This window comes from Dendrobates tinctorius, unplaced genomic scaffold, assembly GCF_039654945.1.
Source record: "Dendrobates tinctorius isolate UK_male_01 unplaced genomic scaffold, ASM3965494v1 ptg000047l, whole genome shotgun sequence".
NCBI lineage: Eukaryota > Metazoa > Chordata > Amphibia > Anura > Dendrobatidae > Dendrobates > Dendrobates tinctorius.
In genome coordinates this window covers 2,474,670-2,494,676 of record NW_027361715.1, presented here as the reverse complement: position 1 = coordinate 2,494,676, position 20,007 = coordinate 2,474,670, and the positions used below count along the sequence as shown (strand labels likewise).

At 46.1% G+C, this 20,007-nt stretch overlaps 1 protein-coding gene across 2 annotated transcripts in view; it reads right to left on the bottom strand.

The window, feature by feature from the left end:
* TENT4B (terminal nucleotidyltransferase 4B) overlaps positions 1 to 20,007 on the bottom strand; it is a 55,708-nt gene that overhangs the window by 20,215 nt on the left and 15,486 nt on the right. For both annotated transcript variants that reach the window (XM_073576170.1, XM_073576171.1), the window contains exons 2-5: positions 10,960 to 11,083; positions 2,814 to 2,860; positions 695 to 815; positions 44 to 151 (exon numbers count right to left, since the gene is read on the bottom strand). In XM_073576170.1, the coding sequence (XP_073432271.1) occupies positions 44 to 151; positions 695 to 815; positions 2,814 to 2,860; positions 10,960 to 11,083 (400 nt within the window). The remainder of the gene's footprint in view (positions 1 to 43; positions 152 to 694; positions 816 to 2,813; positions 2,861 to 10,959; positions 11,084 to 20,007) is intronic.

The following is a 20,007-nucleotide window of genomic DNA, read 5'->3' as shown; positions in this document are numbered from 1 at the left end:
GCCTGGTCCAGGTGTATCGCAGCTAAATAAAATAGTCTCTTACCTTGATAAAATCCCTGATGAGTTGGGCGGCTTTCACCCCATTCTGTACATTAAAACTTATGTCAACTTTGACTTCAGTATATGAATCCGTTAATTTAATGATCGGTACCTAAAAGAAAACCAAACAGATTAAGATGTTATAAGACAGCAATAAAGAAATGACTATTCTTAATAGCATTTTCATGCTACGACAATGCCTAGAAAAAGAAAAATACATACAAAAATGGCCACACTGTAGAGACACTTTGCAGCATGGTGTGCATGCTTTATGGCAGCTGCAATGAATTTGCAGAGAAAAAAAGTCAACTACTGGGATCGAGAGAGAAAAAAAAAAAAAAAAAAAACAGCCCCAGGGTGTGGCAGGTTGCATTGTTCTTGGTGAATTTGATAAAAATCCGTGATGGTCACTATAAATAAACTCATTACTAATGAAAAGGCTCTGCAGATTTTACCCCAATCTACACAATGAAGAAGATCAAATGTAGAAAACAAAATGTCAGCCACTTGTGCGTCATAGAGACAAGTGTGAAAAGTACAATAATTCAGGACTTTCCCCATCCAATAGATAATAGGTTTGTAAAAAAAGAATGATTTACATATCACACAATTTCGGATCACACAGGAGTAGTATATCCCCAACAAATGAACTCACGGTGGCTTTGTCCAATACTTTAACAGAGTTTTCATCGGCCACCTTGTGTTTTCTTAATGCCTCTTCAAGAGTCCAGAGAGGCAAATTCTCCCATTTCCCAAAAACCACAAGATCAATGTCGCTACGAGACAAAAAGAGCATTATTAGATTCATGTAGGACGGGAGCGCTCTGACCACACGTCTGCTGGCTTCACTGCACCACATGAGCTGAATGTTACATTGTATGGAAAAAGGTAATTTTTTTAAAATCTGACATCTGTCATTTTCTGTAGTAACAACTCTGGAATGCTTCAACATATCCCATTGATATTGGAGTGTTTCGTGACATTTATATACTTTCTGACAATGGTAAAACGAAGTTGATAAGTTTTATGTTTTGCTATAAAAACATCAGAAATTTGACAATGTTAAAAATTAGCAAATTCCAAACTTTGATTGATTATCACTTTAACCCAGATAGTTGCATCACACAAAAACATTAATAGATAACATTTCCCATATGTCTGCTTTACATCAGCACCATTTTTGAAATGCTGTTTTATTTTGTTAGCATTTTAGAAGATTTAATAGTGTAGCAGCAAGTTTTCATTTTCCAGGAAATTTAAAAAAAAACAAAAAAACAACAACTTATTTTTAGGGACCTGTTAAGTTTTGAAGTGACTTTGGAGAGTCTATATCTTGAAATTATCCAAAAGAGATACCATTTTAAAACCGCACCCTTCACTGTATTAAAAATTGCTTTTAGGTAGTTTATTAACCCTTCCGGTGCTTTTCAGGAATTAAAAGTGGCATGACAGGAATGAGAAAGTTGATTATTACCACCTAAATGTTGCCAGCCCCCGAACAAGGCCACTGAAGTCGGCAGACTAAGACCGTTATTTGGCCATGAATTGCCATGGCAAACATCAGGACCACATGATCAACTTAGGGTGTAAACAGGGTTGAAGAGGAAGCTCGAACACTGTTAACCATTTAGCTGCTGTAGTCTCTATTGACAGCAGCATCTAAGGGGGTTAAACGGCCATGGTCGGTGCCAACATTGATGCTGAGGAAGCAAGATGTCAGCTATAGTGTACAGCTGCAGCATTGTCGCCTGTCGGAGGATGCTACTCATATTGCAGGTCAGTAAAAAGACATTGGTGGTCATTAAAGGGTTAAAAAGGCTACGTATCTCCGTTTTCTAGAACTTAGTTTTTTTGCCATGCACAACATACATTAAAAAGGGTTGTCTGGTGAAAACAAGTTATCTCCAATCCATGAAATTGGTAGAACAGAGTCTTTGGCGCACGCTCCAGCACAGGCGCCGTGTGCACGCTCCATCATGGTTCCATCCATTCCCTAGTGAGCACTGCACCCTACTTTTCCCAGCAGCTCCATACTCCATAGAGAATGAATGGGGCGGCGGACGGACATCCAACCTGCATCAGGGATCAAAGTGCCCCTATTGGATAAAAATTCCTAGTCCTGCCAGTCAGTGCAGGTCCCACCAGTCTCACCCCAATGGAACAACACACACAAGTAACAGGGAGAGGACTAAAGGGTAGATTCCAAAACAAGCTAGCCTCGGAAGTTTCTGTTTTTAAACATTTTTAATTGACAAAACAAAAAAAATATTTGTACCACGCTTAAACAATACCATATATGAGCTACAGCAGCCAAGTTACTGCAAAAAAATAGTAGTGTGTAAAAACATGAAATTCACAATAGCAAGTAGCCAGGAATTGAATAAAAACAAATGACTTTTAGCAGTAATTTCTGGACTCTGATAGGTTTATTTGTGCCAGGACACAGAGCATAGAAAAAAAAAAAAAAATAAATAAAAAATTGTGACCCATTTCCACCACTCAAGTCTTTGATAGTATACATTAGGTGTATTTGTTCCGACGACAAGGCTCTGAAATATTAACCTGCATGGATTTACTTCAGTGTATTTATGCAGTAAAATAAAAGGAATAAAAACGTGAACCAGCACAGGGGAGGTCGGAGGGACACTTTTTAGTTTTGTGTATGTAGATCTACGGAAACACCGCATGCTGGGAAGTAACGGGTCTCCTTATGTCAGATAATGTATCAGATGTGTTGTAAGACCAAGAAACGATAAGTTAGGAAAACTCCTTACCTGGTTGGCAAATAAAGACCCGTTTTGAAACTCCCAAATATCTGAACCTAAAAACAGATGGACGCACAATTAGTAGAGGATTGTAAAATACACATCTCGCTGGGGATTAATTGCACGGACATTTAGGTGGTTATTAATAATAATCGCAGCTTTTTTTCTGGTGCATCAGTTGGGGGGATTGGAGTCAATGATCACTAGAGAGGTCCCACATAAGCAGTACGTTTAAAGAGGACCGGAGGAGCAGATATCAGCCTTCTCCAAGCCCGAATTACGTGTGTGAGAAAACAAGCATATGTGCCACCGGTAATCTAAAGCAAACTGAGCAATATATAATGTGTGACTAGATTTGGGACCTTGACATAAAAAAAGAATATAAGCAACCGGGCACACAATGAAACAATTACATGGAAAGAACTAGTTATGAAAACAGTCAACATTTACCAGGTCCTTCCCATCTCGCCACACTGTGCACAAATTATGTAAAAATGTTCTCTGGGCATAATATGTGATTTTCTATGTACTTAATGTGGACGCTCATGGGCTGTGGCAGCGAGAGAGAACATTAAAGTGTGGACAGACACCTAGAGTCTAATAGGAAAACAGCAACATTTCTTTTTTTTTTCTTTTAATATGCTTAGAAAAATAAAGCCACAAAGGTCAGTTAGGCAAAAAGTGGATGAAGTGTTTTGGACATTGCTGGATAAACCTTTATTAATGGGCTAACATCACAGACCAATGTGGCTCTTCCATTGTCAGAGCTGCATCCCCCCCTCTGGTCTGCTAGGATCAACAGCGATGGGGCGTCAGACGAGCGCTGCAGTCAATCACTGGCAGCTGATGGGCTTCAGTGCAAACATTTCATCTAAGCAACGCAGATCATCAGGGGGGGATGAAAAGCTGTCTGAAGTGGAGCAGCAGTAGTGCAGGAGAAATTTTATTTTAAACATTCTTAACTTTTTGAGCCCATTAAAGGGAACCTATCACCAGAAAAAAAAACAACACGCTATTAACCTGCAGATATGGGGTTAATCTACAGGTTAACAGCGTTACTAACCTGCCCGGCGCCTGCACTTAGCCAATGTCCCAAGCAGTCAATCAGGAAGCTGGGGGTATGGGAACAGCGCGCTCCTGAAGACAGGAGCCAGAGGAAACCTCCTTAGATGGCTGACATCTGTATTGGAGACTCCACTGTAGAAGTTTTTTTTTTTTTTAAATGCCAAAAACAGAGGGATTTTGGGTTCTTACCGTAAAATCTCTTTCTTGGAGCCTTCATTGGGGGACACAGATTTCCATGGGTGTATGCTGCTGCTGCTAGGAGGCTGACAAAACAAAAAACTTAGCTCCTCCCCGGCAGTATACACCCACCGACCGGCACCAAGTACCTCAGTTGGTGAGAAAGCAGTAGGAGAAGCAACCAAAAACTATCAACATATGTACCAACCCAACAAGCTACTTGAAGACCCAACACGGTACAACTTAAAACAGGGAGGGTGCTGTGTCCCCCAATGAAGGCTCAAAGAAAGATTTTACGGTAAGAACCCAAAATCACTCTATCGCCTTATTGGGGACACAGATTACCATGGGACGTTCCAAAGCAGTCCCGAGGGTGGGAACAGCCATAAAGGAACGAAAGAAGGAAGGGCTTGGGTCGGTCGATGTGCTACCGTCGCCTGCAGAACCTTCCTACAGAGAGCGGCATTAGACGAGGCCTGGGTATGAACCCTATAGAACCTCGCAAAGGTGTGCAAAGACGACCAGGTCGCAGCTCTGCAAAGTTGTAAGGCCGAAGCCTGGTGTCCCACAGCCCAAGAAGCCCCTACGGCCCAGGTGGAGTGGGCTCACTCCCGGAGGGGGCCGTTTTTCCTGAAGTCGGTAGGCCTCCAGAATGGTAGAACGAATCCAGTGAGCAATTGTGAATTTGGATGCCGGAAGTCCTTTCCGGTGACCTTCAGAGATTACAAGCAGGGAATTGGATTGGCGAAAAGAAGCGGTCCTGGCAAGGTAGACACGCAAGGCTCTCACTACATCCAGTTTGTGGAGCGACTTTCCCAGAGGATGAGCAGGCGCAGGACAAAATGATGGAAGGACGATATCTTCGTTAATGTGAAAGGGGGATACCACCTTTGGAAGGAAGGAACTGGCTTGAGAACGACCTTATCTTGGTGGAGGATTAGGTACGGGGAACGACAGGATAAAGCCACCAGCTCAGAAACTCTCCTGATGGATGTAATGGCAATTAGAAAAGCCACCTTCCATGAGAGAAAGGGACAGAGGAATGTCCTGGGTTGGTTCGAACGGCGCCTTTTGGACAACGCCAAGAACGAGATTGAGATCCCACAGATCTATAGGAGAATGATGAGGAGGAGCCACGTGGGCGACTCCTTGGAGAAAAGTCTTCACCTGCGGTAAGGAAGCCAGATCCTTCTGGAAGAGGACTGCCAGGGCAGACACGACCTTTGAGGGTACTGAGAGACAGGCCCACATCCAAACCAGACTGGAGGAAGCCAAGTATGGATGGAATGTAGAACGACAATGGAAAAACATCGTTATCGCACCAACGGAAAAATGCCTTCCAGTACCTATGGTAAATGCGGGAGGAGGCTGGTTTCCTAGCTCTGATCATGGTTTGAATGACCCTGCTGGAAAATCCCGATTCTCTCAGAATTGTGGCCTCAACGGCCATGCCGTTAAACTCAGAGACTGAGAATTCTGGTGGTAAAGGGTGCCTTGTGAGAAGATCTGGACGGTATGGAAGCCTCCAGGGGACGTCCGTGAGCATGTTCACCAACTTCGCGTACCAAGGACGTCTTGGCCAGTCTGGAGCCACCAGAATGACTGGGATGCTCTCTGACTTTATCTTTTTGACCACCCTTGGGATTAGGGCAAGGGGAGGAAACAGGTAAGGCATTTCGAACTGGGACCACGGAATTACCAGGGCGTTGCAACAGACTGCTAGAGGATCCCTGGACCTGGCTACAAAGTGAGGAACTTTGTTGTTCATCCGAGATGCCATGAGATCGACGTCCGGGGTGTCCCAACGCTGGCATATCTGATTGAAGACTGTGGGATGAAGGGACCATTCGCCTGACGCTAGACCCTGGCGACTTAAGAAGTCGGCTGCCCAATTCTCCACCCATGGAATGTGAGCGGCGGCGATCGCCAGAACGTGACGCTCTGCTCAACGCAGTATCCTTGCCACTTCTGACATTACCTGCCTGCTGCGAGTACCGCCCTGGTGGTTTATGTACGCCACGGCCGTGGCGTTGTCTGACTGAATGCGGACTGGTTTGCCTACGAGGAGAGGCTGCTAACGAAGGAGAGCAAGGAAGATTGCTCTGATCTCCAGAAGGTTGATGGGAATAAGAGCCTCCTGGGCGTTCCAGCGCCCTTGGGCCATTTTCCCGATGGTAAACCGCCCCCCATCCCAGGAGACTGGCATCAGTGGTGATGACTTGCCACTTAGGCAGAAGAAAGGACCTTCCCTGGAGAACTGACACCGGCGAAGTCCACCAAGTCAGCGATTGTCTGACTGAGCGGAAGGAAGATGGGGCGGTCCAGAGAAAACGAAGTCTTGTCCCAGACTGAAAGGAGGAACAGCTGGAGAGGGCGAGAGTGAAATTGTGCAAAAGGCACTGCTTCCATGGAAGCTATCATCTTCCCCAGGACCCTCATGCAGGACCGAAGGGGCATGATCCTCGAGTGTTTTAGGGATCGGATTCCCTTGCAAAGGGTTGAAAACTTGTCCCTTGGTAGAAACATCCGGGCTAGATTCGTGTCGAATTCCATGCCCACAAAGGTCAGACGCTGGGTAGGGTTCAGGATGGACTTCTTGTTGACTATCCATCCGAGGCGGCCGAGAGCATCCAGGGTTATCTCAAAACAGTCTTGGCGGGACGAGCCCTTGATCAGGAGATGGTCCAGATAAGGGATGATGAGAATCCCCCTGGATCAAAGAATGGCCATGACTGTTGCCATTACTTTCGTAAAGACACGGGGAGCGGAGGACAGGCCGAAGGAAAGGGCCGCGAACGGATAGTGATTGTCCTGAATCGCAAAGCGGAGGAATCTCTGATGTTGCAGACAAATAGGGATGTGCAGGTAGGCATCCTGTATGTCGACAGAGCAGAGGAACTCTCCAGGTTCCATCGACGCTATTACCGAGTGCAGGGACTCCATTTTGAAGAGGAGTACTCTCACATGGTGGTTGAGCAACTTGAGGTCTAAAATTGGACGAAGAGAGCAGTCTTTTTTCGGGACTACGAAGAGATTTGAGTAGAACCCTGAAAACCGTTCGTTTGAAGGAAGGGGGACGACAACCCCGGCGGAAAGAAGGGAGGAGACGGCCTGAAGGAACCCTGGAATCTGGGACCGCTGTCTTGGGGGTCGACACAGGAAGAAGCGACTGTTTGGGAGGGAAGAAAATTTGATTTTGTAACTGGAAGTGATGATTTCCCTGACCCAAGTGTCGTCGATAACAGACAGCCAAGCGTCCTTGAAAAAGGAAAGTCTGCCTCCCACCCTGGAAGAATTTCCAGGTGGGGGTGACCCGTCACTTAGAGGAAAATCTGCTGGACCGGGAGCCTGAAGACCTGGTGGGCTGGCCTCTTGACCTCCAGCGGGGAGCGGGTTTATATGATGGTTTTCTCCGGTCCCTGGAAGCGGAGGGCCGGTCCTGCTGGGATGAACCTTCAGTGGAAGCGAAGGGGCGAAAGGACCTAAACGGCCGAGCAGCCTTTTTGTTGAAAAACCTTCTAGGCCGGGACTGAGGAAGAGAGGTACTTTTACCACTAGTGGCATCCGAAATTATCTGATCCAGCTTGGCGCCAAAGAGCCTAGAGCCGTGAAAAGCCAGGTTGGTGAGCGACTTTTTAGAGGTGGTGTCCGCACTCCACGACTTCAACCAAAGGATGCGGCGTATGGCTACTATGTTGCTGTTAGCTCTTGCTACACACCCGGCCGCAAGGTATTTACACCTTCATGATTAATTTGATCTGCCAGCTCGTCCTGAGGTGCTGCCGCTAAGATGCCCTTGCGAAGAATTTTTGCCCAAGCTGAAATGACCTTGGCCACCCTGGCAGAGGCGAGAATAGGACAGAGGGAGGTGCCGGATGCCTCAAAAATTGACTTAGCCAGAGATTCTATTTGCCTGTCCATCGGATCTTTAAGCGAAGCTCCGTCCGGGAGGGATAGAACCGTCTTAGAGGAAAGACGGGAAACTGGAGGATCTACCTCAGGAGCTTTGGTCCATTTCGTGACTAGATCCGCCTCAAAGGGATATAGCACATCTAAGTACTTCCGGCCTGAAAAACATTTCTCAGGGTGTTCCCAGTGATTGGCTAAGGAGGTGTCGAACTCCTTGTGATTAGGAAAGGTTCGAGGGGGAGGCCTCGCTCGCTTAAAAGAGAGAGCATTCCTGAGGAGGTGCCTTATCTTCCTTTATTTTGAGGGTTTGGAAGATAGCCGATATGAGACTATCTACCATGTCCCAAGTTCTAGCCATGTTGTCGGCCTCTGAGTCAGATCCGGATTGGGAATCATCGTCTGGCCTATGGTCGTCTGCTGATGAGGGAGACGAGGAGCGTAGCCTGGGTGAAGCGGAAGGACCTTGCGAGCTGGAAGAAGCAGGCGTAGTTAATAGCGGTGGGTCTGGAACAGAGCGCCCTTGCAGAGTTGGGCATAAGTCTATGCGGCAGTAGCACTAAGATGACAGGGAACTGCCATGGGGAGCTAAGTGTAGCGTCAAACTATAGCAACGCCGAGCCTACCGAGGTTCAGATGCGGAGCAAACACCTTGTGTCCCCCAAGAAGAGATCCGGAGAAAGGAGAGAAAGTGATCTCTCAGAAATGCCAGAAAAACGCTAGCGGTGGGGGGAGCTTAACGTCTGAGCCACGTGACTGGATGAAGACTGGGGGGGGCGCGGCTAGAGGGGGAGACTGATGGCGCTGAAGAGAAAGCAGCCCCATGATGGGCTGAAAAAAGCCCAAATAAAGTGCGCGCAGAGAGGAGGAAGAAGCTTGCCAAAGTGAAAGTGCGTCTCCCCCCGAGGATAATGTCGGACGGCGTACCGGGCGCCAGCGATGCTGCGGACATATGAAAGAAGGTAACTGCTGCCCGCCGAGAAGAAACACCGGTGAACTCCCTCAGAGCAGAGCGATGGCAGGGGAGACGCGCGCCCGGGGGAAAAGGGGGCGGGAAATTCAAACCAGCTATTATAGGAGCCAGTCATGAAAACTGCTATGTGAGCAGAACGCAGGGTGGGAGATTCAAACAGGTGCCAGCTACCCCAGTGACTGCTAGTAGATGCCTGTGTCACGCTGCGGTACTGAGGGGGTCAGCATGGGTCCAGGTGAATGAGGGGCTGTAGGGGACATTCAGACAGCTTACCTATATAGGTCCCTGAGGAGGGTGACCGCAGGGGCCCACGAATAGAGAGCAGGCCGCTGGGCGCGAAAGTCCTCTGTACCCGCACCATGTCCCTATAGTGCAGAAGACGGCACCATGTCTTGCTGGAAGGAGGAATGTCACCGCTGGTGACCGCCGTCTTCCTCTCAGCCCTGTCCCGGGAGATGGGGTGAGGAGGGGAATTGGCTAGGACCGGCCACCATCATCAGCCCATAGCACTCGAGGGTGATAGGGGAAAAATCCTGCCTGCGGTCCTGAGAGTTGCGATGTGGGCACTACCACATTGCTCGCTCAGTCGCCTGATATGAGAAAGCAGGGTGAACTTACACCCTGTTTCCCTATTGCTGAATCTGAAAAATAAACGGAAGAGATTAATACACACAACTAAAGCCTAAAAAGAAATCGTTAAGTGCGGATCTGGGAGATCCCGGTCAGTCTCCTACAGACACTAAGCACAAACTGAGGTACTTGGTGCCTGTCGGTGGGTGTATGCTGCCGGGGAGGAGCCAAGTTTTTTGTTTTGCATAGTGTCAGCCTCCTAGCTGCAGCAGCATACACCCATGGAAATCTGTGTCCCCCAATAAGGCGATAAAGAAATAGATATATCTAATATATAAAGCTCAAGTATGTGTGTGTGTGTTTATGTCCGGGATTGGCATCCGCACCGTCGCAGCTACAGCCATAAAATTTGGTACAGTCACACGTCTGGACCCCGAGTGTCCTAGGCTATGTTGTGAGGCGAAATTTTAACCCCATGCGTTCCAATTCACCAATTTTGCCCCATCTACATAATGGGGAAAATGTGTGTATCAAGCCCCGCCCCTCATTATGATGTCATAATGGTTGCCATGGTGACGCTGATGTCATCATAGGTTGCAAGCCCCGCCGCTCATTATGATGTCATAATGGTTGACTATGGGATGGAGGATGTGTGATGGGTATACGGGCACGGACTATGGGATGGAGGATATGTATGACGGGTATGTGGGCATGGGACTATGGGATGGAGGATGTGTGATGGGTATATGGGCACTCGACTATGGGATGGAGGATATGTATGAAGGGTATATGGGCACGGCCCTATGGGATCGTGGATATGTATGATGGGTATATGGGCACGGGACAATGGGATGGAGGATAATTATAATTTGCTATACTAACCACAGTTCGTTACAGCGCCGGGCTCTTCAGCTAGTGTGTATGTATGTATGTATGTATGTATGTGTGTGTATATATATACACATACATACATGCACACACATATACATACATACACTAGCTGCCCGGGCATAGTAACTAACTGTGGTTAGTTATAGCAAATTATAACTATCCTCCATCCCATTGTCCTGTGCCCATATACCCATCATACATATCCACGATCCCATAGGCCCGTGCCCATATACCCTTCATACATATCCTCCATCCCATAGTCAAGTTCCTATATATATATATATATATATATATATATATATATATATATATATATCTCTATCTATATATCTATTGCTCTTTACATGTAGTGCTATTTTTCCCACCATATCAAGAAACACCTCAAAGGAACCGGCATGGTCTGATCATCAGTCTGTAGATTTATAGAAGATTTAAGAGATTCCCAAGAGATTATGGCTGCATCACCAGCACCACTGCCACTGAGCAGATCCCCGTGACCGTGGATCAGTTTAGTAGGAGTCTCAGAGTAAACAGCGGTAACACAGGCATCACATGGAGTCACTGAATACTCACATCTGCGCTCGGCCACAGCTCTTTAATGACACTTTCTATTCGATTAACGACCTCCATTCTCATGGTCTCCTCTTCAGGTCGTGGGGACATATATTTGTAGAAATCGAGAATTTCTTCATGAAGCCTGCAGAACATAAAAGTTCTATTTAAACCATGCATTTGACCACAAACTTCGCTCGTTCTCACTTAGCACCATGTACAGTGACTGTTTTGCAGCACAGAAGATTCATATGGCTTTATTTATAGATGAAAAGTTATCAGGTGTTTTACTGTGAAAATCATCAGCCTTTCGGAGTACATATAGTTTGAAGATCTGGCTGGGGACCATAGGGAGAGATGTGATTAGTCCTGCGCTTCTCCTTTCGCCGATCTAGATTGACAGGTCTCTCCCCACGTACATGTATGGAAGAAATCTGTAAATCACTGGAGGCATGGTGCCGGCAGACTAGCCTCAACTGCCTATGATCCCCGGCTTGCCAAACTATTTTTTCTGGAATGACGGCGCACATCCCATAGTTTAGGCATGAGTTAAGGGGCAAGTTGCCTTTAAAACCAAAAAGGGAAGCAGGCAAAAGGCACCAATAATGGAAAATGCACGAATGACAATACAGTATCTGCAGACATACTGGTGAGCCTTCCCCCCCCCCCCCCCAAATCAAAGACAGGAGGTAGCATTCTGCATGGGGTGCTCATCCAGTTCTCAGATCTTATAACAGGCCTCCATTTACTGATATAAGAGCGTTCTGCCGAGTGTCCATACACAGCAATGTAATACTAGGGGGATGAAGTGGGTGAGAACGCAGCTGCGTGTGGTACTTATGTATGGCATAATACACAGACATCGCCTTAAGGACTATACACAGTCATTTAGTCAAGCTCAAGCTTCTTCTGCAATTTTTGCAACTTCCATAAAAAGGAATGGAGAGATCTGAGCTAGCGGTGCCACCTCTACGCTGACAGAGCGATGGGACCCACACTGATCATACATCCATGGCATTTTCTGTGGCTGTGCCCCAATTGTGCAAGATTAGAAGGGTTATTCCTAAAATTGTAAGTTCTTCAGGTCGCTTGCGTCTAACCACTGGAACACCCCATGATGCCATGAACCAGGCTCTACATCCTTCTTGAGCAGAGCAGTGCATGCTGAGCTCTCTCTAAAGCCCGCTATACATATTCAATGGCGGTCCCTCATTTTACCATCTCTCCCGTACTATGTGAGCTTCGTTTGGACAAGTTCTCCTGTGCTCTATAAGAGTCGCTGCAGGGAGACAACTTCTCTCCGTGTGGCATTATGACCGATCGCTCAAAATGGGACATCTTGGATCAGTATCTCCCCCTCCCCGACAACATATGGTCTGGGGCTCATATACACAAACTGTCAACGTTCGTCTAATGCAGGGGTGGGGAACGTCCGGCCCGTGGGCCGCGATATTATCTGGTGCAGTCCGCAGCCACTTTGCCCGCGGGCCCTTTAATTCTTCAGAGGTGCGTGCGGTATTGTGTAGGTGTTATCTGACTGACCAGACAGCCCTGACTATTTCCAGTCAGACTTTTTACTCAAAAAAAACAACAACAAAAAAACACAAACAAAAACAAAAAAAAAAAACAAACTTTATTGCTCAGCACGGCCGCTGACAGTATAAATCATGGCGATTCTCGGCTGCAAATCTATTTTATGGAGCGGAGGAGGGAGAATGAGGCGCACCGTGCACTGCAAGTGCAATCCAGGAACAGCCTCCCGAACCCCTGGCAGCTCTGCAGGATCATCTGGAGCTGCACACTGTCACTTTGCATCTTGGGTGTAAAACTAGAGAGAGGAGAGGCAAAGTCTTTTGTGCACCCCTCCCAGCCAAAGCAAAGGGGAGAATGTCTTGGCCTGGTAAGGAGGTAAGAGGAGCCCAAATTCTGGCGTTTGCACAGTGCAAATGCAAAATCCTCCTGGTGCACATGAGCGTGCAGGAGTGCAGGCAGCTGGGGACCAGTGCATTAGTAAGTTTGAGCCTTCCCTGTTGCAGATGCATTTCCTGTTTCCTGGCTGCCCTTCTGCAGAGCTGCTGCAAGGCAGGGCTTCCATGCTACATAATATCACTTTATGGTAACCAAAAAAGTATAGAAGAAATCTGGTACCACACAGCTGCAACCATGGCAAAAAAAAGCAAAATAAAAGAATATTAAGCGTGCATGCAATTTTTAACCAGTTGCTTGCTGACTGCATGCAATGGGCTGTGCAGTTTTTGCAGCGAGTACATGCATGCCAGTGCAGCCATGTCAGCTTGCACTAGAAGAGTGATCTCCAGACATGTTGCATGGAAGTAATCACAAAAATTGCCCAATAATTACAAAATCCCAATTAAGGGTAATATACCACCAATATTCAATATCACTTTATGGTAACCAATAAAGTATAGAAGAAATCTGGTACCACACAATGTTTGACCAGTGTGACCAACCTGTCAGTTTTCCAAGAGATGCTATAGATCGCTTGGAAAACGCTAGCATTCTGCAAGCTAATTACGCTTGGAAAACGCCAGTTTTTAACGGGATTTCCCGCAGCAGGAAGTTTATTTTTCCGTCAATATGGCCATGTGAGGGCTTACTTTTTGCGGGACGAGTTGTACTTTTGAACGACATTATTGGTTTCAGCATGTCGAGTACTCGAATACGGGAAAAAAATTCCAATTGCGGTGAAATTGCAAAAAAAGTGCAATCCTACACTTGTTTTTTTGCTAGGTTCACTAAATGCAAAAACTGACCTACCATTATGGTTCTCCATGTTATTACGAGTTCATAGACACCAAACATGTGTAGGTTCCCTTTTTTTTCTAAGTGGTAAAAAAAAAATTCCAAAGTTGGCTTAAGAAAAAAAAGATGCAATTTTCTGAGACCCATAGTGTCTTCATTTTTCGTGATCTCGGGTCGGGTGGGGGCTTATTTTTTGTGCACCGAGCTGACGTTTTTAATGATACCATTTTGGTGCAGATACGATCTTTTTATCGCCCGTTATTGCATTTTAAGGCAATGTCGCGGCGACCAAAATAACGTAATTCTGGCGTTTTGAATTTTTTTCTCCCTACGCCGCTTAGCAATCGGGTTAATACTTTTTTTTGTTGCTAGATCAGGCGATTCTGAACGCGGCGATACCTAATATGTGTATGTATGATTTTTTTTTTATTGTGATTGAGGCGAAAGGAGGTTGATTTGAACTTTTAGTTATTTTAAAAAAATTAAGCATTTTTTTTTTTTTTTTACTTTTGGCATGCTTCAATAGCCTCCATTGAAGGCTAGAAGCATGCCATACCTGATCAGTTCTGCTACATATAGGCGATGCTCAGATCGCCTCTATGTAACAGATTTACTGCATTGCTATGAGCGCTGACCACCGGGCGGCACTCATAACAATGTGCCGGCAACAACCATAGAGGTCTCTATGAGGCCTCTGGCTGTCAAGGCAACACGTCGTTGACCACCGATCATGTGACGGGGTCGGCGACATGCTCATTTCCGGCCAGGCGCCGGAAGTACTAGTTAAATGCCCGCTGTCAGCGTTTGACAGCGGATTTTAACTAGTTAATAGGCGAGAGGGAACACGATTCCGCTCACGCCTATTGTGGGCACGTCAGCTGTTTATAACCAATGACGTAGTATGACATTTGTAAGCAAGGGGTTAAGGATGTATCTCAGGATCAGCACCAGATAGGTCTTTTATTTACAAAGACAGGAAAAATTTCACACAATTGTGACATGGAGGCACTTTGCCACTAGACCAGAGCTGCGCGAACCTCCTCCTACCGACATGCCCGCTGCCTCTTCTAATTAATAGGCTGGCGCTACGTCATCTACTAAATCAGAAGAGGCACCAGGGATGCCGGCAGATGGACCACTGGAACAAAACAGATGGTATATTTGAGCACAGAGATTTGCTTTATCAGTTGATTTACTTAAACATAAATGTGGCCAAAGGCACCGATTTTTGTTCCACATTAGGCTGGATTTCAAGCGCTCTTAGTAAATCAGCCCCAAAAGCTCTGGTCACTCACAGCATAGCAAGATGGCACCTGATTAGTGGATGTAACAAGGGAAGAAAAAAAAAAAAAGGGTGATAAATGTGTAGGTGCCATAAAGGGTTTTCCTACTGAATTCAAAAACTCCTTGTCCACAGAGTAACCGCTATTCTGGATTGTGAAGGCCACACACATATCCTACGATATGCACAGCACTGTGGGAATCTGGCATCTCTGCATCCCCATACACATTACTAGCGATGATGGAGAACAGGCTCTGTGGAATACACCAGAATATGGGGTGAGATTTACTACTCACGCTGCAGGTTCTGTGTGCGCAGGAGCTCAGCATACAAAACCAGGGGAGATAGGGCTTGTCATAACATTAGTAATGTAAACTGGCTGCTCACAGGAATGCCAGCAGCCTGACTCACCCGGCCGGATTTAGGGTTTACAGCAGTTTCCTTTCTGTAGAAACGTGAAAGCATTTCCAGACGGTGAACCTTAGAGAAGAGATCCCTGGGCAGCGCGGTCACTGCCTCCCATGGCACAAGCATAGGTTATGAAAGACAGGCAAATTCCAACGCAATGCTACCAGCATAGCAACTCAAGCCCCTCGCCTGTCTGCCTTTACTAGCATCGGACAGGGCGGCTGGTGGTGACGCTCTCACCCATACCAGGATAGGAGCCACCGATGCAACCAGGAACCTTCTTCCCTCTACAGAGTGTGGTCACCGAGTGACAGAAAAGTCCTCAACGCTCTGCTGACAATAACCTCCTACATCTCTGGTATCAAGACCAAAAACACTGGACATGGCTAATGGCACAAAAGTAGGGGCGGGGGACACACACCAATAAACAGAAAATGCCTTTATTAGAGGTGAATGGCAAGAGTGTGATACAGTGTGCCCGCACAATTACATAGTAAGAGACACTTATGTACAACATATGATTAATATATACGAATCAGTGACCACAAAATGGTATATAAAGAGGCAAGTAACAATGGAAGTGTAAAAAAAGCTATGCCCAAAGTGGGTAAACCCAGCTATAATACAATGAAATAAAAATATAATGAAAATATGAGGGTTGGAAACCTGTTATAATCACAAAAATCCATGAATACCTGCGCACCCAATGCTACAGATAGGGTACGCAGGTCGCATGCAGCGTCATGCGCCCATAGGCAGAGCGGACTGGAGGAGGCGGAGCTTCACGGCAGCCATGCGCGTCCCTCCGCAGCTCCAGGAAACGCTAGTGTGAAACTAGCCTTAGAGGTATGAATAGAGATGTGTCCAATATGATCTATGTACAGGCCAATCAAAACAACAAATACCGCTAGGTCATAAACCCATTCATGTCACATGGAAAACTGCAGTAATGCAAAAAGGATCATAAGACAAACATGCTGATCAATCACCTGATAGAAGTAGTAAAGCAGCCATGTAGAGGATATAAAGCCCATAACAACGCAAATAAGGATGGAGATAGTTTGAATAGCATGTAGAAATATTACCTGGTGGTGGTCTAGTGGTGGTCCCCGGTTTGCAGTGCGGCGCACACCCCGACACGGGTTTCGGAATAGCGTCCTTCGTCGGGACGCATAGTCAATGGTAGCAGAAAAAAAAAAGGGGCGCCGGACACCTCATGCAGACTTACATCACCAAGCACAATGCCAAGCGTCGGATGGAGAGGTGGAGGTGTTATGCACGTCTTTCTGTGATGAGAAGACAGCACCCCCAAACTATAAAATGAGAATAACCAACACCCTCAGTATGGCACAATGTCAGATGATTACTGTATTATCCAACTCCGCTAAACAAGACATTCACACAGTGAGGCTAGAGACGCTACAGGGCGACTGTAGAAGACCCCCATCACGGTCGTCTCAGTCCTCCTGTGACGCTCAGCCACAGGGAGACCCGAGATATTCACTATATACTGCAATATCGTAAAAGCAATCAAACGGTTGCAGGTGCAAGTCCTTTAAAAGGACACAGTCAAAAAAAAAAAAAATACAAAGTGTTTAAATCGCCAACTCCCTCAAGTTAGAATTAACGGAAAAGAAAAATATAACAAGCAATTGAAATATGGGACATTGCAGGGGGATTGATAGGATCCACTTAATGCCACGGTCACAGATTAACAAATGGTGTTTAAAGGGGTAAGGTTCCCTCCGGCTGCGCCTGTTGGAGACTAATGCCGGCTGTGTAATACAGCCAGCACTAGCAATCTGTGGCGCCAGTTCAGCTTGATATAATATATAGGAGGTGAGAATAATCACACTGTTACCACACAATCTTGAGCTGTTCATATGATGCTGTGGGATAAAATGAAAACTGGATATCACGAAGACCAAAGAAAAGAAAAACTGCTGGGAAGTATGTACACCATGTATAAAATCAGGTATGTGGTGCAGTAATAAAAACAAAACACGTCACAGGACCGCTTATAAATGAAGTCGGTCAGTAGGTGTTTGCTATGTAATTTAGCACAGCATAAAGTAGGAGTAGAGATCCTGATGCCAGTGATGTGTCCCTTACTGGGCTGTTTGATAGATGTAGCAGTGCTATTGAATGTTGAGTTGTGTTTATCCCCGCCCACACGTCCGATTGGCAGATTCCTGTATACACTGTTCGTCGCCAGCAAGCTGTCAATCCAGGTGGGGGCGGGGTTGCACAGATTAGCTGGACTGCCCTGCACTTGAGACCTAGTCAAGCAGTGAATCTCCTGCTGTTAAAACACTGATTGTATTGAAATTACAACACATGCGTAACAGGGGACATCTCTGGGATTATGCTCTCTTGCCCTATATTATGCAGCTCTAAGATTAAATGCCAAAAGTCAGCTAACAGATTTATTTCAAGTAGTAGTGCACATTTTAGAATGAACCCTTTATTATTAAAAAAAAAAAAAAAAAATGACGACCACGAGTTTGTTCTAGATGTTAGGGTATTTCACAGCTGAGCTCTCATTAACTGAAGTAAGATTGTCAGATTCTATACAGTCTTGAGCAAATGAAGAATTGCTGGATAAAGTACAAGACCAAGGACCACATAAATGAACTCAGAAGAAAATAGAAGCCGGCAGTAAGGTGACCCACACAGAAGTCCACCTGTAGCGGAGGCTAACCATACCCTTTCCATGTGTACTGTCAGTGCAGGGCTCCGCAGCCTTATAATACAGTCACATTGGAGGTGATTGTGAGTCATGGGCGACCTTCATACAGTATTCAACTTGGTCTTGTGCAACTTAACCTTCCATATGCCACATGTGTACATATTTCATTACAAGTGTCCAATTACTTTATTTGCTTTTAGATCAAAGTTTACCTTGACCATACTTCACCATTTTAATCTCAATCTCAAGAATTCTTCCCCAGCCTGTCCAGAGGCCTCCCCAGCAGTCCCCGGACTGCCCAGCCCAGAAGCCTCCCCAGCGGTCCCCGGACTGCCCAGCCCAGAAGCCTCCCCAGCGGTCCCCGGACTGCCCAGCCCAGAAGCCTCCCCAGCGGTCCCCGGACTGCCCAGCCCAGAAGCCTCCCCAGCGGTCCCCGGACTGCCCAGCCCAGAAGCCTCCCCAGCGGTCCCCGGACTGCCCAGCCCAGAAGCCTCCCCAGCGGTCCCCGGACTGCCCAGCCCAGAAGCCTCCCCAGCGGTCCCCGGACTGCCCAGCCCAGAAGCCTCCCCAGCGGTCCCCGGACTGCCCAGCCCAGAAGCCTCCCCAGCGGTCCCCGGACTGCCCAGCCCAGAAGCCTCCCCAGCGGTCCCCGGACTGCCCAGTTGCAGACAACCTGAATAGAGGGGACTGAACGTGTGCACTGCTTCCTCCATTCAAGTCTATGAGACTGCCTTAAAGCCAAAGTATCAGCAGAAAATGACCAACTGTTTCAAGTTAATGCTAAATGTATTTTATTTACTTTTAAAAAAGATTCTCTATTTTTTTTTTTTTTTTAAGAATCTTGGAATTCTCACCCTGGCTATTGGGACTATGTTAGACCCTTACTTCCTGTTATTTACAAATATCCTTTTCAGCAGTCTCATCGCTGGCAGGATTGTACCGACAGATTACACCTCTGCACACGTCACAACCTTCAATACAAAAGTTCGGGTCTCAGTCTATTGCTGCAAATGTGCATGTGGATTCCCAGAAAGAACAGGAATTTACCAGTCAGCAAACTGCAGAGACACGTGTAATTTCTCTCTTAATACAGTTGGCAATAAAAATAAAATTTGAACATGGGGAGAAATGAATGATTTAAACATAAAAAAAAAATGGATTTAAGTCTTGGGTAACTTTCTGATGATATTCCCCTTAATGAAGTCCCTCTACTATTAAAAGGTTACAGGTTCATGTACAGCACACTTGAGCATCAATACCACAAGAAAAACTTGTAAATAACGGGACATAAGTTAGCAGAGCTCTAAGATTATATGTACCCTTAGTTGAGATTTCATTGAGGAGGATGGATAGAAAAAAAAAAACAACATAAAAACGTGCGAGTGTCAGGTCCTTTCCAAAGCCGACAGAAAAGCAACTGTGCAGCCAGGCTCATTCATTCTGCAAAAACAACGAAAAGAGGCAAAAGCTCAATGTAAAATAGGGGAGTAGATTAGGGTCAGAAAATTGTTTAGTCAAGAGCTACAAATAATTATAATGAAAGATCAATCTAAGGGAAAAGAGATACATCCGCTACTTCCCTTCCTAGCAGCAGTCGGCACCCTATAGGGAATGTAGTAGCGCCCCCGCTCCATGTTGACTCGCCCCATCTGACCCTAAAAGATTCCCTCACCAAGCCTTCAACACCAATTTAATGTGCTTAAGTGCAACACAAAAGTCTCAGAAACCTGACAGACATCTATAGGTGATAGGACAGTATTGCTCATTATTTGCACACGTCGCTCCAAAAGATGTGCTCACTGACTAGAACTGTATACAGTGCCTTGCGAAAGTATTCAGCGCCTTGCGAAAGTATTCAGCTCCCTTGAACTTTTCCCCACATATCATGCTTCAAACAAAGATACCAAATGTAAATTTTTGGTGAAGA